This window comes from Teleopsis dalmanni, chromosome X (assembly GCF_002237135.1).
Source record: "Teleopsis dalmanni isolate 2A chromosome X, ASM223713v2, whole genome shotgun sequence".
In the NCBI taxonomy this organism is placed as follows: domain Eukaryota; kingdom Metazoa; phylum Arthropoda; class Insecta; order Diptera; family Diopsidae; genus Teleopsis; species Teleopsis dalmanni.
Genome location: NC_051848.1, coordinates 77,300,016 through 77,323,880, shown reverse-complemented (window position 1 = coordinate 77,323,880; position 23,865 = coordinate 77,300,016). Strand labels below are relative to the sequence as shown.

The window sequence follows — 23,865 nt, the reverse complement described above, 5'->3', positions numbered from 1 at the left end:
ATGGCAAACTGTTTGCTCTTTATGATTAATATTATAAGTTTTACTAAATTTATAAGTTCATTATGATCAGTTCTGCAAATATCTCAAAAAATAAATCTTTAATTGTGACATATTAAATATGCTATAGCTTATTCTCTGCTATGAACACTGTATCTTGTATGTTAATCTATTAAACAATGATCAGTAATATTGGTAGTAAGCAGATTGTAATTACTTCATGTTTAAATAAGAAAAATATTTTTTCACTTAACCACCTTTACTTTTCTTAATAGATTATCATTACATTAACAAATTTCTATTTATAATCCTCACATATGTATGACAAAACACAGATCACTTCTATTATCACTTTTAAGAAATTTGAACAAATGGCTAGAGTGTCCTTTAATAAAAAAAAAAAGAATAAATAAAATCTATTCTAACTTAGAAAAAAAAGCAAATTTTTAGAAAAGCCTATATAGTCTTTTTTTTTATCAAAAAATATATGACTGAATATATGGTATTAAATTAGTTTTCACTTTTCAGGAACCTTCTTTTTTGAATAAATATGTAAAGTCTTCCTTTATAAAAAGTGAAAAAAAATATATTTTCATTTTTAAATAAAGGTTTTTTTTGGATAAATATATAGTTTTCTGTTATCAAAAACAAAATCAAATAAAAAATAAAATCCATACTTCATTTTCAGCAAAACCCTTTTTTAGAAAAACCCTTTTTTAGACAAATATATAGTCTTCCCAATGAAAAGGGAAAAATAATCTCAGTTTTCATTTTCTGGGAAATTTCTTTTTTGAACAAATATGTAGACTCTATAAAAAATGAAAATGAAAGAGAAATATGTATTTTCACTTTTTAAAAAAGTTTTTTTTGGTAAAATATGTAGAGTCTAACTTTATAAAAAATGAAAATGAAAATCTATATATATTCTCACTTTTTAGGAAAGCTTTGTTTTGGACTAAAATGTTACTAATATGTTATTATGGCTTTAGCAAAGAAAAAATAAAATAACAAAAAAAAAAAAAATTAAATATAAAAAATGATATTTATAATTACTTTTTATGAAAAGTTATATTTTGGACAAATACATATACGTTTGTAGTTCTCTTCCCTAATAATAAAACAAAAAGAAGAAACCAAGTCTATCATCATCACTTTTTTGGGAAAGTTCTTTTGGACATATTAAAATTCAGGGAATTTAATTTCTTCCTTAGTTTTTAATACATTTTATTAACCACGGAGCAAAAGTCAACAAGTTGTGAAAGTCCCAGTCCCTCACATTGCATGACCATGTGCGGTAGCAAGACTTTCTGAGGAGTTCAGTCTAATCACTTAACTAACACTAAATTGATTAATAAAAAAATTAAATGAAAAATGAAAAAATTATAATTATAATTACTTTTTATGAAAAGTTATATTTTGGACAAATATTTATGTAGGTAGTAGTTCTCTTTCCTAATAATAAAAAAAAAAGAAGAAACCAAGTCTATCATCATCACTTTTTTGGGAAAGTTCTTTTGGACATATTAAAATTCAGGGAATTTAATTAGTTCCTTAGTTTTTAATACATTTTATTAACCACGGAGCAAAAGTCAACAAGTCGTGAAAGTTCCAGTCCCTCACATTGCATGACCATGTGCGGTAGCAAGACTTTCTGAGGAGTTCAGTCTAATCACTTAACTAACACTAAATTGATTGATAAAAAAATATTGCAAAATACATTTTTAAAAAATTTACTCACATTTATTATGGCCAATTTATTGTCGTCGATTTTTATATAATTTTTGTGTTTTTTGTTTTTTTTTGTTTAAATTTATCAACTTGAAACTTTGTTGCTGCGGGCTCAATAAATTTTTTATATGCAAAAAAAACTTTTTTCATGTATATTTACACCTTTGCTATGTGTAATTATCAAAAATTTGTTGTATTTATTATTGACAAAAAATTTTTTTACAAACACTGCACACTTTTTCTTCAACTTGTGTTAACAACAAAACTATGAAAATGAATAATTTTCTGTTTAATATTTAAACTTTTACTTTCTTTTATTTATTTTTTTTTTTTTGATTATTTATTAACTTTTTTCCGCGTGACAACTGCACCGCTTTTGTTGTTGCTTTTAACACTTGTGGTGGTCAGTCGTAACAAGAATCAAAATCAAAATCAAAATTATTGCCACTGTCACTGCCACTGTTATTGTCACAGTCACTGCTACTATTACTGTTGTTGTTGTTGTTGTTGTTGCAATTAATACTGATGCTGCCAATGCCGTTACTGCAGTTATAGTTACAAATTGTCAAGCTGACGTCGATGTCGATGTCGATGCCAATGCCGATTTCGACTCCGATGTTAACGTTGTTGTTGTTGTTTGTTTTAACTGTTTTCACTGTACTGCTTTAAAATGAACGAACGCAAAGCAGCAAGTAGAAATGCAATAATGGCAAGAAGATTTGGTAGACTTGCAGGATTTCTGCTTCAAACAAACAAACAAACAAAAAAATATTTTTATTTTTCACTTCTTTTTTATGTTATGCTGGTTTTATGCTGTTTTTACTGTTCACTGCATACGAGTGGTAGGTAAAGTCTCGATTGCCAAAACATTCGAAAAAACAAAAAAATGAAGCAAAAAACAATGTGAAGCAGTTTCAAAAAGTAAAAAGCAAACACCGCTTATGTTTTTTTTTTATTTTTTTGCCAAGCAATGAAGCAGGCAGGCAACCAAGCAAGCAAGCAAGCAAGGATGCCAAAAGGATGTGAAAGCAGCAGACGTTGGCTTGCTTTGTTATGATTTTCCTTTTATTTGCTTATGGCGGCTGCAATGACTGCAATTCGCTGCTTATAAAAATTAAATTTTTTTTAATAAGAACACAAGTAGAAAAAAAAAAATATTTTTAATTTTTGAAAAAATACTTAATAGTATTTCAGTCTTTTTTTTGTTTTGTTTGAATTTAATTTGATATTTTATTGGGACTATATTGCACTTACTTTAAATTTTCTACACCACGAAAAATTTTTAATTTTCTTAAAACAAAAATTTGTTTAATTAAATATTGACACGAATAAACTTCAAAATTCTTTTAACCGTTTTGTTAATATTTTGCATTTACAAACAAAACAAAACAAAACACCAGTACCAATTGCTATTTGAATTTGAATAAAAACTGACTTTATTTATCTTTATGACACCGAAAATGAAACACTTCCTCTTATTGAATTCTCCGTACTTTACAACCGCACAGCAGCGATTTACGTCCGGAACTGAATGAAGTTTTCTTGTCCATCAATTTCTTTGCTGCTGTTGGCTTTGCTGTTGCAGGTTTTGTTATTGCTGTTAGTAAACAGCGCGCACACACATTTTATGCATGAAAAACAAAAACAAAGAAGAAATTTAAAATAGAAGAAAACAAAACAATACAAACTCATTGCTACTCTCTGGTTATGTTAAAAATGTGTGGTGAGTTTCGCTACTACAGCAAGTGCGTGCGCTGTAATGTCTACTGGAAAGACGCAAGCATGAACACTGTTAATAACAGTGTTACAACTACATTAATTTAATTGATTAGACTAGTAAAGGCATTACAATCGATTTAACCCAGGTATTCGTCGAATATCTATTCCAAACAGGAGCGTAAGCATAAGAGGTGCTGAGGGATGGAAGCAAAATAAATATATATTTTGAATCAATCATTTGTTTCTATTTTGCAGTTAAATTTTTAGTAGCATTATATTAACGTAGATGTTATTACTGAAAACTGTATCGCTTCATCATACTCGAGAATGGTGTAACTATATTTCTTGCAAGTTGATACCTTATTCGATGTCGTTCCATTTCTTCCTGAAATTCTTCTTGTTGCAGTACTACTTTTTTTACCTGCATCATAGTATAGGCACAAGCCCTCTCAGTTAATCCCGCCCAAGCAATTCTCTGTCTATGGATCTGATTCAGAAAATGTGCAAATGGTTGTAATAATACATTCTTTGAGCAGTCGACTTGGTCAAATTAATTACAAAATATAAACTATAATATTTTATTTATATTTAAAGAAGTTATATGTTATTAATATATAATTCCGATATTTCAGCTATCTCTCTATGGCCATCTTCAGGGAAACTAGCAAAATAAATATTTTAATACATTTATTATACATTATTATTACAATTATAAAGATTTTTTAAGTTAATTAGTTTTGCAGAAAGAGCCACGCTTTCTGATAATCACAAAGAAGATTATTTTTTAAAATTTATAGGGTTTCGAATAGCAAAGAAACGACAAGCACAAAAATTTAATTAATTTTGAAATTTGGCTGACCATATAACACTGTTTCGAGCATTGTCAAGTACTCATCATCAGTGGTCTTAAGAAATATTTGAATTTCTTTTTAATTAGTTTATAGTCCACATATAATTTGTTTTGACTGCAAGTGTCAGGTTTAGAACTAGTGACTGTCAAATTAGAAGCGATGACTAATCGTGTTTTACCACAAGTAGCAAAGGCTGCACAATCTTTCAATGCTCAAGTACCAGGTTTTTTGCCACTTTTTATTTTAATTAGTTACACTAACCAAAGCATTTAAATAAGAACGAGCTTATATGTTAAACTGCAGGTTTATTTTGAAACACAAGTCCAACGAATTAAAATAGAGATACATTGATTTCTCTAGTACAAGCTTCAGAGCTCTTTCTCACTCATTTTAACAAAAAGTGGAAGGCGTAAAAAGCGACTACGTGGGATTTTAATCCCTTAAAATGACAGCGAGGGAATGGACTTCAAAAGAGATAACCGTCGCCGACATAAAAAGGACAACATATTTTCAGTTCAGCGCTTAATATTTGTCTGAAGTTAAGTAGTTCTAAGCCGGAAAGCATGTCGAATAAGTAAACCAATTAAGTAGGTTTTAGCTAATGAAGGGGGTAGAGTAGTTGCGGAAATAGTGTTTGGAGTAGATTGAAGTATTTCTATTTTTTATGACCAGTGTAGCAATGTTGTTACAGAGAGAAATCAGAGATAGAATGATTTTGGCATTATTAAGGTTGTAAGCAAAGAACTGAGAGGATATGTGTCCCCATATTGTGAAGAGGACTAAAAGGTAGCGGTTAAATGTGAATAATTTTAAGAGCAGATCTTGGCATAGAATATAATACTGAATGTTTTTGATATCACTAAGTAGAAGGCAATAGATTAGGAGAGCTTGTGTCTCACATTTTCAAATTAGTTTGTACGAAGTGATTCAACATAAAGAATGCCGAAAGGGAATCTTGGCAATGAAACTAAGGTGGAATGATTTTGGCATCGATTATATACAGGACAAATACTTATACTTTCAATAATTGAGCGGGCTTGTGCCTATACTATGATGCAATAAATAAGTAGTATTGCAATATGAAGAATGATAGGAAGGAAAGGAATGACATCGAGTAAAGTATCTTCTTGCAAGAAATATATAGTTACACCATTCTCGAGTATAACGATATAGTTTTCAGTAATAATAACTACGATAATATAATGCTACTGGCTGCATTATTATAGGTTTTGAAAGAAGTTCAAGTATTTGAAATTTTTTTGGATGCAAAACTTTTATAAATTGACTAAACTTTGGCAAATTATAAGACTGTTGATTCGATCAAAATCGTTGTAAAATATACATGGCAATTGCCTATTACAGTATATCTGTAAGTTAAATATCGAAGACACCACACATTTCATTTTCAAGTTTGTGGGAAAAATGTTCCCTATGGCGCACCTTTCCTTTCTACTTAAATGCGCCGGACAGCTTTTCTATAACTATACATTTTGCACATTGTCCGCGTTGCCAATGCGTTACCCCCAGTGCTGCATACATAGGTAACTTATATATTCTTTAATGCTCATAAGTTCTAAAATTGCAGATATGATGCCTCCGTTATCTTTATTTTTCTCTCTCTCTCTCTCTCTCTCTCGCTCTCTCTTTCTTTTTTTGAGTTTATTACAGAAACAAAACAAAAACAATTGAATATTGTTTTTTTGTTTTTGTATTTTTTCTTAAGTTTTTAAAAATTGCTAATCTTATTTCAATCACACAAGTAATAAAATTGCAAGCTCCGGCCCATCTTCCAAATTAAGTCATCATATTCATCATCGGAGTCTTCATCTTCCTCTTCCTCTTCCACTTCGACTTGGACTTGGGCTTCATCTTCATGTCCTTCAATAACTAAGAATATTTCATCAAGTTGATGCATACCCGCCTCTTCTTCTCTCAATGCACCGGGATGTTGTTGAATATATTGTGCTATTAGATACACAAGTAATTGCTCTAATCTAACCAAATCAGCTTCTGCATTCAGATCTCGTAACCCAATCCAATCCCAAACACCTGTTTCAAACAACTAAAGAAAAAAGTTTTCTTATTAAACACTATAATTAATGTCGATTTGTCCGTTAATATATACTTTCGTATATATACGCACTTACCCATTTCAAAAGCCATTGAAAGAACTTTTTTGTATATACAAACAGTATCTCAGCGCCAAAATAAAAAATAACTGCAATGCATAACTCCATACATAAATAGTGGGTACCAAAACTCTCCTCGGACATCATATCCGGCATATAGATTGTTGATGACATCTTTAAAGTTTGTTGCTTAAATACTTCGGTATTTTAATATCTTACGTTTATGCAGAACTGTCAGTACTTCAATTAATTATTTATTGACTATGATCAGTTTTTTCAATTGTCAAATTATCAAGGTCTACTTTTCTGCATTTAACTGAATGTGACACTATTTGGATGGGTGACATAATTCAAAATTTGTCTACGTTTAACATAGCAATGTGAAACTTCATTTCATGAATAATTTCAATTTTTTTATTCATTGTCATTAGCTTTCGAGAATATCTGTTTAAAATAAATAATTGCATATTTGGGACATGTGAAAAAACTATCCAATATCTGTAACTTCAATTTGACACAGACACAGGACACACGTTATGCCTGTGGATAAATCGGAACAAAATGGAAACATTTTTTTGACCGTACGATATTTATATTTAATTTAAAATCACCTCATCAGCTTCGATTTGGGTTATGAGGTCCTCTCATAAAATAAGGAGACCTATATCTCGGGAAAAAGTTTTGAAATTTTTTCCTAGGAGATATGGACCTATGAGGTTTTGAGAATTGATATTGTAGACACATTTTTAAAAAATAATGTCGTCCTGAAAATATTTATTTCTCGGTAAAATTTAAAACTGAATCTGTAAATTATAAAAAATAAAAATTTTCGCTACATATTTGGAAAAAGTTTTTGTTGTTTAAATTTAACGGTTAATATAAATACTTAAATATAAAAAATGTTTTTCACATTTTTTGAAAGTTTGATCAATTATCTTTAAAACGCAAAAATCTTAAGTCTCTATCATTTACAGAGCCTGAGATGTGGCCGTTTATCACAATCCATTAAATTGTTACATAAATATCGTACGGTCAAAAAAATGTTTCCATTTTGTTCCGATTTATCCACAGGGATAACGTGTGTCCTGTGTCTGTGTCAAATTGAAGTTACAGATATTGGATAGTTTTTTCACATGTCCCAAATATGCAATTATTTATTTTAAACAGATATTCTCGAAAGCTAATGACAAAGAATAATAAAATTGAAATTGTTCATGAAATGAAGTTTTACATTGCTATGTTAAACGTAGACGTAGACAAATTTTGAATTATCTTACCCATCCAAATAGTGTCACATTCAGTTAAATGCAGAAAAGTAGACCTTGATAATTTGACAATTGAAAAAAACTGATCATAGTCAATAAATAATTAATTGAAGTACTGACAGTTCTGCATAAACGTAAGATATTAAAATACCGAAGTATTTAAGCAACCAACTTTAAAGATGTCATCAACAATCTATATGCCGGATATGATGTCCGAGGAGAGTTTTGGTACCCACTATTTATGTATGGAGTTATGCATTGCAGTTATTTTTTATTTTGGCGCTGAGATACTGTTTGTATATACAAAAAAGTTCTTTCAATGGCTTTTGAAATGGGTAAGTGCGTATATATACGAAAGTATATATTAACGGAACAAATCGACATTAATTATAGTGTTTAATAAGAAAACTTTTTTCTTTAGTTGTTTGAAACAGGTGTTTGGGATTGGATTGGGTTACGAGATCTGAATGCAGAAGCTGATTTGGTTAGATTAGAGCAATTACTTGTGTATCTCATAGCACAATATATTCAACAACATCCCGGTGCATTGAGAGAAGAAGAGCCGGATATGCATCAACTTGATGAAATATTCTTAGTTATTGAAGGATATGAAGATGAAGCCCAAGTCCAAGCCGAAGTGGAAGAGGAAGAGGAAGATGAAGACTCCGATGATGAATATGATGACTTAATTTGGAAGATGGGCCGGAGCTTGCAATTTTATTACTTGTGTGATTGAAATAAGATTAGCAATTTTTAAAAACTTAAGAAAAAATACAAAAACAAAAAAACAATATTCAATTGTTTTTGTTTTGTTTCTGTAATAAACTCAAAAAGAGAAAGATAGAGCGAGAGAGAGAGAAAAATAAAGATAAAGGAGGCATCGTATCTGCAATTTTAGAACTTATGAGCAGTAAAGAATATATAAGTAACCTATGTATGCAGCACTGGGGGTAACGCATTGGCAACGCGGACAAGGTGCAAAATGTATAGTTATAGAAAAGCTCTCTGGCGCATTTAAGTAGAAAGGAAAGGTGCGCCATAGGAAACGTTTTCCCTACAAACTTGAAAATGAAATGTGTGGTGTCTTCGATATTTAACTTACAGATATACTGTAATAGGCAATTGCCATGTATATTTTACAACGATTTTGATCCAATCAACAGTATTATAATTTGCAAAAAACTTTCAAATTTTGAACTTCTTTCAAAGCCTATAATAACGCAGCCAGTAGCATTATATTATCGTAGTTATTTTTACTAAAAACTATATCGTTTCATCATACTCGAGAATGATGTAACTACCATATATATTTCTTGCAGAAAGATACTTTACTAGATGTTATTCCTTTCCTTCCTGTCATTCTTCATATTGCAGTACTACGTTTTTAATTGCATAATAGCGTACTAAATAAAAAGATGAAACCACTTCTAAATTTCACTTAGAAACGTCCGTTTTAAAATGTAATACAAAATATATTTCAATTTCAAACAAAAACTTTTAATTTTTAATAGGGAAATAATAGTTCTAGTGCAAAAACCGCCTTTTCTGAAGTTTCTGATAGTGAAATATATGGTATCACCTTCACTTCTTTGCGTTGTTAGTGTAGATTAATACAAAAAACCCAAATCATTCGACTTTATGTTCCAATTCTTATAGGTGAAGACATTGTGATTGTTTTTAAATTTTTCTATTTTTTGTGTCCATATTTCGAAAAGATGTCCCCACTAAAACACGTTTTTTAATAGTTTTTTTAAAGTTCAAAGTAAATAAGAATTTTCAAACTTCAGCTGTATATCCGTAGTTGAACTACTCCCACAAAATGTCGCCAAGTGTGGCCTCCTCGTAACACTCCGCAACTGACCGTTTTAAATATAGACCGGTTGATCTTCCTTTTGTTTTTAGTGAACTCTTCTGTGTACTTCCTCCTGGGTTCTTTTCTGCAAGTGCTTGGACTTCTGAATCAGTGTGAAACAAGAGATCTAAATTTAAATCATCATCTAAAACTTCACGCGACTGTTGAGTTCCTTCCACCGGTATCGAATTTGTAACTGGTTTGGGCTGACCTGCCGCCCTTGAGGCAGGTGGGCCATAGCAAAATGACCTTGAATCAAGAACGAAATCAGATTCATAATCTTTTAAATTCACAACGAATGCCGTATCGGGCAAGGCTTCATCCATTTCCGGTGATGAGTACTCAAGAATAGTTGATATGTCTCCCTTGGCTAGGGCTTCTATTATTTTTCTGAAATTCCTAGTTTTCTGAAATTTATATTTAGTTTTGATGTATTTTTTAAAAGAACTTTAAGAATTTACCTTAGGCGTATCCATCTTGAAATACAGAAATTTTAATATGTTTTGTGGAAATTTGATAACTATTTTTTTTGAAAATTTAATAATTATATTTTATGAAATATAAATTGAAATTTAATAAAATTAACTTCAGTTACTAAGTTTCTCTGAAAAATATTTGAATACTTGTACATATACGATGGGTGTGTAACCAGTCGGTAATAATTATTAATGTATTTTATTTGCCTAATTCTCTCAATTTTTAGTAGCTTCAGTCCAGATTATTTCTCTGATATGAAAGCTTTTTTTATTTTGACGATTACTGAACACACAAAAGTGTTGGTGAATTGGCAAAAATTGACTAAAATGAATTCCAGATATGGATTCGACACAATTTTCTGAAGAAATGAATCATTTCTGAAATTAAAAGAAATTTTGACAAGCAATGCCACTTTACAAAAACATATTGATTATTTGGAAACGAAGTTAATCTGTCGTTGTATTAGGACCAAAGATATTGAGTGGATGGCATTCCGAATATGTGAAGGAGTATTGTGAACAAAATCCACTTTCTAATAATGGAAGATCGTTGAATAGAAGTGAGCAATATGTCAGATAAAGTAAAACTCTCAAGTAATTATATTTATAATATTTAGCAAAAGCATTTCATATAAAACAGTTTCCCGCAATATGAGTCAAAATGGATTAAAAACCCACATAATTGCTACTAAACTGTCCTTTTAAATATTTAGACGTTGTCGTAAGGTCTAATCCATCAAAAAGCTTTTATTGATGTTAATCTATGTTAGAGAATGTCGTTTTCGGAATTTATATTGGTATATAGTCAGCCAATTATTTAAAATTTATAACTTGACTCTTTCCCACTTATAAAAACTTACCTTAAAAACGGAGAAAAAATGTAAGTTTTAATAGAATGTCCTAACATCTATGGTACTGCATTGAGAGAAATATTTTTATCATGGTTTGAACACAAATTCAAACTGATATAAGTCGTGCAATATACTTTAGGTCAAATTTCCAAATTTATGTACTAAGTGTAGGTATCTAATAGGTACAAGAATGAGTATGGAATAACTGGGTGCATTGAAATTAAAAGTTGCTTCATTAAGTGTTTTAAAACACGAGTTGTCATATAGTTCGGAAATATTTTCAGCAGAAATTTATTTTGAAAATTCTTGATTTGGTTTGCAATCTAGGAAACTAAATATGAGAAATATATATATGTTAAGTCGCTTTCATTTAAATATATTGATTTTCTCTCCATTTCTCCAGCCACTGACAACACATGCTATAAAGTAAAGTATACCATTCGTTTGCCTGCGCTTTCTATATGATCGCGTTTCGAATCGCCATAATGCATCCACTTTTATTGGCCCCTCCTGGTTCGAATTTCGAGCTGTTGCCCACAAACGATCGTCTTTTAACATCTATTTCTACTTGTGTAATGTCCATTTTCCTCGCTTCTAGATCATTTCCATTAACCTAGTCACTTGGAAAATACTACTAAATCCGCTATCACTAATTGTGGAAGCTCAATAACATACACATGGACCAGATCAGCCATTCCATTCAGTGGATTAGATTCTTAATGCAAAATTCACATTAGATTAGAGTGAAATATTACAAGTCCTTGTGTAATTAATCTTATAATTATATAATCTAATATTATATTATAAGATATAACATGTATAATAAGGAAATAGAAAAAAGATCTTCGAAGGAGTTTCCATTTCTATAGGAGTTACTATAAACGTCTTCTATAGTAACAGCTAATCAGCTAATCTTGTCCTATGTGTACCAACTAAGAAACATAGTTATATGACAGCAAATGTCAAATATTTTTTGTGAACAAATTATGGAAGATTATAGTTTGACACCGCTGCGCAGTTATGGCACCTATTTTTAAAAACAGTGCCCTAGCTAGGTTCACAGCCCTATTTTTTGCCCATGCAGGTATACGTTCTAATGTGATATATGACACTATGTCAATTTTTAATTGGAGTTTTAGCAATAAGTAAGAGAGAGAAATAAGATTAGTTCTAGTTAGTAGCTAACGATATTAGTATTGTGTTAGGACATTAACAACTGTGCTGACGTAAATTAATCGTGGTAATAACTGAGACTTTGGTTTATTCGTAATTTCAATTCTCTTAAGTTTTTATTGTCTAGTAAAGGAAACTCAAAAAATATAATTCCTTCCTTGGGGATATCACTGAAAGTTTACTTAATAAGATCTAAATAAAATTCGTCTCAAATTGATCAGACATTGATCGATATCCAGCATGCATTCTTATAGTACTTATGTGGTTTGGTTACTAAAGAAAACAGTTTTTATGAAGCAACTCCACATCAGTTTCACATAAGTATTTAGAAAATTAATTTAAAGCCTTCAATAAAGGCTTGTAGTACGAGTAATCTAATAACGTCCAGAAATACTTAAAATGTTCATTATTTCTGAAATCTTATTGTATGTTAACATATTGACTATTCAAATACCCCAATTTTCGTTTGTGATTGCAAAGACCTATTTAACACTTCTGGATTCAACCAAATAAAATTTATGTTTTTGTATGCACACAATTAATGAAAAATGAACTAAGCTTAATAATAATTACAGTACCAAATATTTTTATTTACAAAACATATTTTTTTGTTGCTTAAGACTAATTTAATTATAATATAAAATTGATTATAAAATTCAATAACATTGAGTGTTAAGGTCCTTTCTAAACTAAAGTACTTGCAAGATTTTAAAGAAATTTAAAAGCCAGTAACTCATTTTTAAATATTTGAAGAACGTTGACGATACTGGGCTTACCACTTTCGTCACTTTTCCGGTTTTCATACATTTTGTAAGTTTCTCTTTAATGGCTTTTGTTGGACTATGGCGCCAGTGCCATATAGCAAATATCAAGCCAAACAAAGATAGTGTAATATTCAGTTCCATATTACATTTGTGTGACGAAAAATTCATCTTGTAAATACTAAGACGTTGAATTTTTTACTGGCACCGTCGAATTTTACAAACTTTTAAAAGAAAAGTTCTTTGTAATAAATTTCTGGACTTCTGCCTAACAACTTTGTCTTACCATTATACGCAAGTCAAACATTTCTAGTAGATTTCTAAGAACAGCAGCATTCCCAACTTTAACCTTAAAGTAGAAGTAAATGTTCTGACATTACAGATCCCCAAATATATTTGAATATATTATATGGTCTTTAAAATAGACATGATGACCTGATAATCTCCAGAACTATCTATCTTACAGATTAGGTTGTTTAAATATACCTTATTTCTTCTTTAACTTCAGAAATTTGTTGCATTTTACGTTGGAAAAAGAGGATTGTTTTGATTTCAATCTTTTGAAGTCTGCAACAGTTTACACTCCACTAAAGGATTGGAAGAAATACATTAAACCTGTTGAAGACATCTTTTGTCTACATTTCTTCATTTAATTTTCTGAAGTATCTTCCACTTACCTGTCTTCATGTTCTACTACCAGTTCTCGAGCAGTCAGTAATATTGTAGTCATTAATACTCTGCGAACCTCATCGAAAAATATTTTATTTTTTAGAACATGTTACGCCACTTTGGATTAATAACATCGGTTAATCTCTATAATAATCGAAATCTTTGATATTAAAACATAGTTCCTCACAATTTTTTTAGTCCAAATTTTATCTAAGTTTTGACAGGGTGTGGAAATACTTTGTATTGTTTAAAAAAAATCATAATTTCCGTTGTTACTCTATCAGATCATATTTGAATAACTGAAACTTCTATATCCAAAAGTTGCCTTACTTAACTTGCTTAAATACATTGAATGCATCCAACTTTTATGCAATAAATGATGGTGTATCGCAGAGAAATGTACTGGGGTATATTCTTTATGCACTCTTGACAGCAGATATATCTGATATGGTTATGATGTAGATGTCATTACCGAACACCACCAGGAGACGTTCAATCTGTTAAAAAATAACTGCTAAATAAATAAAATAAAATAAAACTGCAATAATTTAGGAAATATTAAACATTTGTATATAGAAGAGTCAGTATTCTCGAAAACTGAAAAAATAAGCCTGGCTACTTACACGAAACTCGATACACTGTTTGGCTATAGGATACACCCAGCAAATCGAACAACGAAATCTTGCAAAGGGTGCAATGCTCCTTGATAAGGATCCCCTACACGGAGCTTACATTAAGATTTTTTAGTACAGAGACGAAATAAAATTTTTACAACCCAAATTTACTAACCGAAATTTACGTTTTTAATTAATTTTTTATCGTTAAAAATGTTTTTACACGACTTTTATTCCAAAGTAATAGAACAGAGTGAAGCCGTATATGTGTTCATTAATCTTTCGTTGCCAATATTTGCTGCTATTAGCTAGCACTTTTGCTCGTATTCTTGCTATTTGGTCGAAAGTTGTCATGTCTATGCAAATCATTTTACCCAATTTTGAGTGTATTTGGCTAGAACTATCTTTGGTTTTCTCCTGCCATTTTGCCTGTTTTTGGTGGTGCCTTTTATGGTAGCAATTTGTTTGGCGGTAAATGGGTAACATCGAGACAGTTAACTGATGCTATTTGGATATTTGTGTTAAATATTTTTTAGTGATTTTAATTAGCACTTGCAACATCTTTGCCAGTTCTTGTTGTTGTTAGTAAGCAATTTTTTTTCGAATTTGGTTTTATTTGTCCATTTTTGGATATGGTGATTGGCGCTTTTGTTTGTTATCACCTTTGCTATTTCTTCAAAAAGGTTTTTTGTGCTGTTACTTAGCACTTTTGTCAATTGTTATTACTTATTTTGACTGTTTTAAGTACTGCTTACTTTATTTGCTTAATTTAATTAGTACATACATATACTATATACTTATATCATCATCAACATCATTAGTGGCGCAACGATCCTAGTTGGATCTTGGCCTCCCTTTGAAAATTCCTTCACATATCTCTGTCGTTTGCTATCATTCTACAGTTTCTTTTAGCAAGTGGTTGGCCTATTTGTACTACATTGTCCATCCAGTGTAAACTCGGACGTTCTCTTTTTCTTTCTTTTTTTTATATATATATTTATATATATATTTTATATATATACCTACTCCATTATAGTTGCTTTAGTCTTAATCTCTTGCTTATTGCTGTTTTTCCTAGCTCCCAGCTCAATCTCAGCCGATAGGTACCGTGTTCTTCTTTAATTGAACCAAGTATGTGATGTATAACCTTGCGTTCGAAGATATCTAACTTTTTTTCATCAGATTTTTTTATAGTCTAAGTCTCTGCACCATACTTATATATACGATTTCATATGCATTGATAAATTTTTTGTCTAACAAACAACAGAATTCTTTAAATAAACTCTGCAATTCTTCTTTTATGATTTTTAGTTAATTTTTGTTAAAAAAATACTAAATAAAATACCTTTACATGCATGTTATTTACGAAAAATTTAAGCACTTAAAATATTGTTAATTTCTAGCATTTATCCCCATTTCCCCAGCTTATTGCAGCAATTTCACCACACTGTTAAGTGCCAGCTGCAAATAACAGCGAACGGTGAGTGCAAGCAGTGCAGCTGGTTTCAGAGAATTAAAGTTAACATTCGCTGAGCGTACACGGCTAGTAAATTGTTTGGATGCGTTATTATTATTATTCTCAAAAATAAACAAAAACAGAAGGTTTTGTTTTTTTCAAACAAAAATTCGTTTAAACAGACGTTAACATTTTATTTTGTTTGTCTTAAGGAAATATTATTAAATCTGTTCTGCTCGATATGACTAACAAATGAAATCAAGATTAAGCATATTTCTAATTAAAAAAAAAATTATCACGCTGTTGACTAATTATGTTCATGATTATTTGTCAACGACTTTCTGGTCTGAGGTGACATGTGAACACATTCGCATAAACAAAACACATTTTTAAAAAAATATTTTTGTATCGATGATGACAAATCTGATAAATCTCTCATAACGGCTTTCGATTAACATAAACTCTTTTGATAAGAATAATTTGCTTTGTGTATATTTAAGAAAGAAAATATATATAATTACCACTTCCCTACCCTTCATATTCAAGTGAAATACCGAAAACACCACCACAAAAAAAACAGCTTTTCAGTGTATGAACTGAACATTAGTATTTTTGAATAAAATGACCCGTTACCAACCCTCAAAAACAGCTGCTGCTGATGTTTACATATCGTAGGCATAGCCAGTCGCACCAAAACAGCAGTTTTACGCGACATCGCCGATGAAAGCAAGCAAGCAACTCAACAGCAGAGCGAATGTGCAACCTATACACACACGTTTGTGTATGCGTGAGAGCACCGCAATAACATGAAGTGTGGTGAGCTGGTATCATAACAGCGCCAGGTTCCTTCTTAATGTAATGTAAACAATTGCAAGCTAGACAGTAAACAGGGTGCAGCGTTTGAGTATTTACAAATTAGAAATCAACAAAAAAGTTTTCAGCATATATAACATCCTAGTCAACATAAACATACAATGAAAGACCCATAATTCTGTTAAGAAAAATTAAGCTGTGGGTAGCTTAATTCAAGAGACAATTCCAGAGAAGCGGTGACCGATAGAAAGAAAGAAAATCTTCTAGTATAATTATTTTTTTTAAATTCATATGCATATACATATATATTGCAAGCTTTTAACATAAATTGAACAATTAACATTGTTTATAATATAATAAAATTTAAAAAAAATTAGCTAATTAAATATTTAGCAACTAAAATGGAGTTGCCACTTAAGCCCTTCAGATGCAATCTGATAAAGCAATCCGGTTATGTTTGAAATCCTTCTGACCTTAACATTTTCTAGCGAAGTAGGTCGTTATAGTCGTTAGCAACTAGAATGGAGTTGCTACTTAAGCCCTTCGGATACAATCCTTCTGGCTTTAACATTTCATACCGAAGTAGGACGTTAGCAACTAGAATGGAGTTGCCACTTAAGCCCTTCAGATGCAATCTGATAAAGCAATCCGGTTATGTTTGAAATTCTTCTGGCCTTAACATTTTCTAGCGAAGTAGGTCGTTATAGTCGTTAGCAATTAAAATGGAGTTGCTACTTAAACCCTTCAGATGCAATCTGATAAAGCAAGCAAATGTTTGAAATCCTTCTGGCCTTAACATTTTCTAGCGAAGTAGATCGTTAAAATCGTTAATAACTAGAATGGAGTTGCTACTTAAGCCCATGGGATGCAATCTGAAAAAACAGACCGGTTATGTTTGAAATGAGTCTGCCGACAGTCTTGTGAGAGCAGGATCTGCCACTCGAATCTGTGGACCGGAGCCTTATTGTGGATTAAACTGGTCTACAACTAGGCCTCTAGTTGATAAATGGTTTTCAGAAGTCGCTACTGGCGCGACAGTCGAGGTAATCGTCAGACTAAAGAGCTATTTCATCCCTACAGTTATGGTAAGGAATTCTTCTTCAGCAGAACAGAGTTGAGGTTGCTGGTGGGATATTTAACGGGTCACCATAGACTACGTTATGGCCTTAACAAAATGGGTCTGTGCGAAGAGGTAGATTGTTGACTCTGCTTAGAAGCAGACGACAATTCCAGTCACATTCTCTTTGACTACCCAGCCTTAATCTGGGTCGAGAACTACTTTCCCCTTCTGACATTAGGAGGTCCCAACGGCCGACATTCTGGCTTTCATTCAGAAGGCGGAATGTCTTCTGTTCAGTTAGGGTCATTTGCAACACAAAAGTTCAATCATAGTTGCAGTGCTCCGCTTCGTTGGGGGCTAGTACCCCGTTTATTCCTATTTCTATGTAAATATTATTTATTGCACTTATTTATTAATTTTCGTTAAAAGCTTTCAAATATATTTTTTTTTATTTATTAAACATCTTATAAAATTTTCACAATGGTAACATCTAATTTACCCAAATTTTATCTAATTTACACTTCTCGAAAGTCTGGCCTTACTATGCAAACATTAGTTTAAGAGTGCGGTAGTAATAATTCCGAGAATTTTTGACTGGAAACTTTATATTAATTCCATACAGAGAGTTTGCAGTAGTATCATAAATCATACAGAATCGTTTCAGGGGCTTTCACAGATAATATTTTTGTTTTCAATGCAAAGTCTAGGATGTCTCCCAATGAGCTAATGAAAACTATACAGTTTATACCCCAATGCGTTATGTTTTCTGAATATATAAATGCACAAAAAATACTTGTTTTTCGCTTAGATATCAAAGCATTATTTAGACATACTACAAGATAGGAATATCTATTTGATGAAAAAGTAATCTCTGTTGATGTAGCTATAGTTTCCCAGCTTTTGGGCTAACCTGAAATTATTTTTAAACCAGATACTATCTGACAAGATATCAGTTGTGGTTAAGTATTTGTCTCAATTGTTACGGTGCTATCTGCAAAAGTACCAATAATAGTATATATCAACTAATAGTAGTTGATATATTACTAGTGTCTAGCAAGTGAATTAGGGCTCAAAACTTTAGCTTGTGGTGCACTTACGTTTACTTTTTGATGTTTTGCGACTTCTTCAATTTTTTTTAATTAATCATGTAAAACCCTATGAAACCCACAAGCAAAACCATTCTTATCCTTGAGAGGTCACTCTCCAGAGATGTACCAATCCAAATTTTCTGCTTTAGTTCTAATTAAAATGAAAGACAACAACTCCTATGAAACCCACAAGCAAAACCATTCTTACCCTTGAGAGGTCACTCTCCAGAGCTGTACCAAACCAAATTTTCTACTTTAGTTCTAATTAAAATGAAAGACAACAACTCCTATGAAACCCACAAGCAAAACCATTCTTACCCTTGAGATGTCACTATCCTGAGCTGTACGAAACCAAATTTTCTGCTTTAGTTCTAATTAAAATGAAAGACAACAACTCCTATGAAACCCACAAGCAAAACCATTCTTACCCTTGAGAGGTCACTCTCCAGAGCTGTACCAAACCAAATTTTCTACTTTAGTTCTAATTAAAATGAAAGACAACAACTCCTATGAAACCCACAAGCAAAACCATTCTTACCCTTGAGATGTCACTATCCTGAGCTGTACGAAACCAAATTTTCTGCTTTAGTTCTAATTAAAATGAAAGACAACAACTCCTATGAAACCCACAAGCAAAACCATTCTTACCCTTGAGAGGTCACTCTCCAGAGCTGTACCAATCCAAATTTTCTACTTTAGTTGTAATTAAAATGAAAGACAACAACTGTTATAAGAAAATTTATTTTGTTTACTTTATTGTTTGTTAATTAAATCTATTTTCTTTTCAAAAAGAAATAAATCAATTTAAAATACATTTTTTTACTTTGCAAAGAAATATTTTTTTAATTTTTTGTTGTCCAATTAAAACCAAATTCCCCTCCCCCAAAAAAATTGATTAACTATTTCTTTGTTTGAATAACAAAGGCAATCATAATCTAATAATACTCCCAAATAGGGGTTCCTCTCGTTGTCCAAAGGCCGAATAAAGCCTGCGAAGCCTGTCAACACCTACGAAGAAAGTGTTGGTCGAACCGAAAGATGATATTGCTTGTTGATATATATTGTACTCTTTACACAATGGATTATAAAAAGGTTTTATTGGGCTCTATATTGCCCAGACACTTTCACACTATCAAGCACTGTATGAATCAGTGTTATAACAATTATTATCTCTGTAATTAAGAATATACTGTATTTTGGTACTCCCATAGTATAATTATAAGGATACAAAGCATTACATAGTGTTTTGCGATTTTCAAGACTTAGGGTTGCTGCGTTTAGAAATGTCGTTGGTCTTATCGAGTATATCTTGGCGCGTTTTGAGACTCAGTTTCAAAACGATTGCCAGGTCAAATAATTTTGATAATTATTTAGTTTTTAAATATGATTTAGATTGCTTTAGTGCAGTTATCATCAACAAATCTCATCTATAAAATGTTAATAGACCAAGTGATGACACTAAGCCGAATATGTTAGACCGATTAGAGTCTCATCCTTTCTCTGGAAAACTATGGAAAGGCTTGTATTCGTATAGAACTGTTTAAAAGAAAACCTCTTCACAAAACTTCGTCTAAAATTCCACATGAGCAAGTTTTGTCATGCAACTATATATATACATCAACACCAGTGTATATGGTACTCCATGTGTCCATACGACCAGGTGTAGGTGAAAATTTAACCATAAAAATTTGTAATCTTGCCATTGTTGTGGTGTTTCTGTTGCAGTTATTTTCTGCTTGTGGGTTCAGATGGTGCTTTCATTGGTATTCTTGACTTTGCGTGTGCAACAATTAAATAAGAACCGAAGTGAGATTCTTGGCGATAAAATGGTTAAAAAAGATAAAAGTGTTGAGACTCAAAAGAAAGAGACAACAAATACAAAAGTTGCTGCTTAACCGGAAAAGAAGGCAACAACAAAAGTGAAGTGCAAGGTGTGAATGCAATTCTGTTGTTGATGTCGCTGTTGCTGTTGCTGCTATTGACTTTGTGGCGATGCAACAAATGTTGCAACAAATTTAAATTGTTTTCCTCTTACTTTGTTTCGTCAATGCACGGGTATGCGATGTACATGAAGTTTTGGAAAGGAAAAGCCCAGAAGAGTGACGAGTTGATGGATTTCTTCCTGTGGTTAAAAGATTTAATATTTTTTTATTAAATATAGAATTACGAGTATCTGCATTTATTGTCCGAACTCCCTCCCCCTTCAATATTGAATTCTCATGATTTACTTTTTGATGCTGACAGCATCTGTAGGGATTTGTTGGCTTCAATTTTACACTCTGCCATAAACGCCAACTAATTCTATTGAAGTAAACACAAAATAGATTTGAAATAAAGTGAGAATAAAAGATTTAATATTTCTTCAATTTTGAGACATTAAAAAGAAGCTTCGAAGAATTACTGTGACGTATGCTAATTTGGAAATGGAAATCGAAGGAATTTCAGTAGCTTCTGATTAAAAGAAGTACCTACAGTACTTAAGTGCTTGTAGTTGTGGTTTCGAAAATCCTTCGGACAGAAATCATTGAATACTATTCAATGCTTTCTGTTTACCAGTAGATATAGAGTTATAGAAGATATAGCAGTAGATATAAGAATGCTTGTCAAAAATTTGCAATAAAAAAAACTAAAATTTTATATATTGGAAGGAACTAAAATACTCACATCCTTTATAAAATGAATCTAAATATATTAGGTATAACTTTTTGGAATTGGTTCATATTCTTTATGACATCATACATCATACATAGACATAGAGGAAAAATTCTTAATTTCCGCTCCACAAGGCTGAACTTACAACTGACAAAGGAATATATTGGGCCAAAGATTGGGAAAATATGTGTTTAGAACTGAGTCTTTTAATAACCAGTGTCCGAAGTATTTATCATAAATTATTACAGAATAATATTATAACTTTATACGAACGGAGTGATCACGATTCCATGGTCGCGAATGCTAGGTCAGGATCTCATGACATATACTCACAGCTGTGGTATGACATTATGCATAGTTTTTATTACGATAACACTCAACACATATAGAGCCAACTTTTTAAATGTAGAGGCAGTCTTTTTAAATTGAATCGTAGAGAATTTAATATATGAATTAATGAACGTTATTGTTCTTTCTGTAATCGTCATGAAATAGAAAATATATGTCATATAATTGGTGTATGTCCGATTTTCAGAGCTATGTCTTCGTATTTTTTTTGATAAACCACTTCTATCCGAAGAAGAGGTGAAAGTCGTGTTACACGGTAGCAATATTTATAAACTGTACAAATCTATGAAAAATGTTTTAAATTACAGAAGTATCTTCTAAGTGCTTTGTCCGCTTCGAACGTTGACTAACATGATTGCAATTTTGACTTTATCTGCAGTCTCTCGAAAAAGTGATCTTGTACTTTTATTGCACCATTGACATAAATTCTTCAGCCATGATATCCTTTATTTCCCAGCACTACGTCTGCCTTCAATGATTAATTTCAGTAGTCCGTACTTTTCTGGATGCCTCAGAATATGACCAAAACACTTCAACTTTCGCCGTTTTACTGTCTCTAATATTTCTGTCTCTTTGTTGACACGCCGAAGTATCACTGTATTTGTAATTCCTTCTGTCCAGCTTATTTTCAGCATGAGTCGATAGCACCACATTTCAAGAGCCTCAAGTTTACTCGAGTTTAATTGTTTATAAGTACCCCGTTAACCATAATTCCATCTATCGTATCAAGTAGTGCTTCTTTAAAAATAGTCTCCTAGAATATATTGAACAGTAATGGTGACAGAATGCACCCTTGGCGAACTCCGCGCTTTTTTTCTATTTTTTGCGTTTATTCGGATAGTATTATTAGTAAATAATATATTTATTAGTTTTACAATTCCTTTTTAAGTCTGAACATATTCTCCAACCATGATAAAAGCATTTCTTTTAATAAAGGACCATGGATACGTTACGACTTCTTATTAAAACTAACTGTTATAAGGGTATCTGTTTGGAAGATATAAGATGCAATATTTTTTCTTACTGGCTGATTTACTTTTCGATACAGTTTTCAACACTTTTTGTAGCTTTTGGGAAGCAGAATTCTTTAAAGTTATTCTTTAGTTGTAGAGTTGCTATCCGAACACGATATCAATTTTTCCTCACCAATTTGGGGAACTCTCCTCAATTTGGGGAAAAAAAAATTAGATGGAACTAAATTTAATCGTATATGTGGAAGTACCTTATAATTTATAATTTGATTAAATTCTTCATTGGAAATGTTAATGAAAGAGCTGGTGCATTGTTGGGGTCAAACAAACAAATAACAAATAATAATAACAATATCTATTTGCCAATCAATTACTTAAATGATTTCTAAGGTTCGCATAATATTATTTTTCTGTTATTTTATCTATTTTAATGTAACTGATTTAATGTCATGTGTATATCCACAATAAAAGAAACTATAACCTCTTCCGCAGTCACAAATGTTTATATATTCTTGAGTACTTGATCAGACGAAGTTCACTCTTCCGATTGGAGGTTTTTTATCGGAGTATTACGAAATGTCCATCTCCCATATAGGACTATAACTCAATGCATAAACTTTTCAGGAAAATTCTCAAATAATAGATTTTGGGTCAAGGTCTCTGTAGCTATCAGCCGAACTTATCAATTCACTTATGTGTTACCGTCTGTTTCCATAAAGTTTTAATATTTGTAAATACAGTTTAGTAGTGATTACGTAGGTTTACATCCATTTTGCTGAAAACTGTTCCATATGTAATTCGTTTGCTAAATATTATAAATATGATCACATGAGAGTTGTACTTTATCAACAATCTTGCTCACTTCTGTTCAAAGATCTTCAATCATTAGAAAGTGGATTTTGTTCACCATATTTCTTGGTCCTTTGCATCTTTGGGTCTACAGCCATACACCCACAAATTAACTTCGTAAAACTGTTTCAAAATAATTAATATATTGTTGTAGAGTGTAGGCATTGCTGGTCAAAATTTCTTTTAATTTCAGAAATGATTCATTTCTTCAGAAAATTGTGTCGAATCCATATCTGGAATTCATTTTAGTCAATTTTTGCCAATTCACCAACACTTTTGTGTGTTCAGTAATCGTCAAAATAAAAAAAGCTTTCATATCAGAGAAATAATCTGGACTGAAGCTACTAAAAATTGAGAGAATTAGGCAAATAAAATACATTAATAATTATTACCGACTGGTTACACACCCATCGTATATGTACAAGTATTCAAATATTTTTCAGAGAAACTTAGTAACTGAAGTAAATTTTTTTAAATTTCAATTTATATTTCATAAAATATCAAATTTTCAAAAAAAATAATTCATAAATTTCCACAAAACAT

The 23,865-nt window shown here is 31.3% G+C and overlaps 3 protein-coding genes and 1 long non-coding RNA gene across 6 annotated transcripts in view; 1 reads left to right on the top strand and 3 right to left on the bottom strand.

The window, feature by feature from the left end:
• Positions 1 to 3,277, bottom strand: part of LOC119687436 — a 48,099-nt gene extending 44,822 nt beyond the window's left edge. Inside the window, exons 1-2 of one of the 3 annotated variants that reach the window (XR_005253165.1) lie at positions 3,161 to 3,277; positions 1,736 to 2,826 (exon numbers count right to left, since the gene is read on the bottom strand). This is a non-coding gene — a long non-coding RNA (uncharacterized LOC119687436). Of the gene's footprint in view, positions 1 to 1,735; positions 2,827 to 2,979; positions 3,071 to 3,160 lie in introns of those variants that run through there. The other 2 variants (XR_005253164.1, XR_005253166.1) reach the window with 2 other exon arrangements.
• Positions 3,278 to 6,008: 2,731 nt separating this feature from the next.
• LOC119687435 lies at positions 6,009 to 7,122 on the bottom strand. The gene is made up of 2 exons (XM_038101748.1): positions 6,443 to 7,122; positions 6,009 to 6,357 (listed from the first exon to the last, which is right to left on the bottom strand). The coding sequence occupies exons 1-2, from the start codon at positions 6,596 to 6,598 to the stop codon at positions 6,043 to 6,045; spliced, it is 471 nt and encodes a 156-aa protein (XP_037957676.1). The 5' UTR covers positions 6,599 to 7,122; the 3' UTR covers positions 6,009 to 6,042.
• Positions 7,123 to 7,693: 571 nt separating this feature from the next.
• On the top strand, positions 7,694 to 8,461 carry LOC119687434. The gene is made up of 2 exons (XM_038101747.1): positions 7,694 to 8,024; positions 8,111 to 8,461. The coding sequence occupies exons 1-2, from the start codon at positions 7,869 to 7,871 to the stop codon at positions 8,423 to 8,425; spliced, it is 471 nt and encodes a 156-aa protein (XP_037957675.1). The 5' UTR covers positions 7,694 to 7,868; the 3' UTR covers positions 8,426 to 8,461.
• Positions 8,462 to 9,130: 669 nt separating this feature from the next.
• On the bottom strand, positions 9,131 to 10,073 carry LOC119687433. The gene is made up of 2 exons (XM_038101746.1): positions 10,003 to 10,073; positions 9,131 to 9,948 (listed from the first exon to the last, which is right to left on the bottom strand). The coding sequence occupies exons 1-2, from the start codon at positions 10,015 to 10,017 to the stop codon at positions 9,496 to 9,498; spliced, it is 468 nt and encodes a 155-aa protein (XP_037957674.1). The 5' UTR covers positions 10,018 to 10,073; the 3' UTR covers positions 9,131 to 9,495.
• Between the last annotated feature and the right edge of the window lie 13,792 nt (positions 10,074 to 23,865).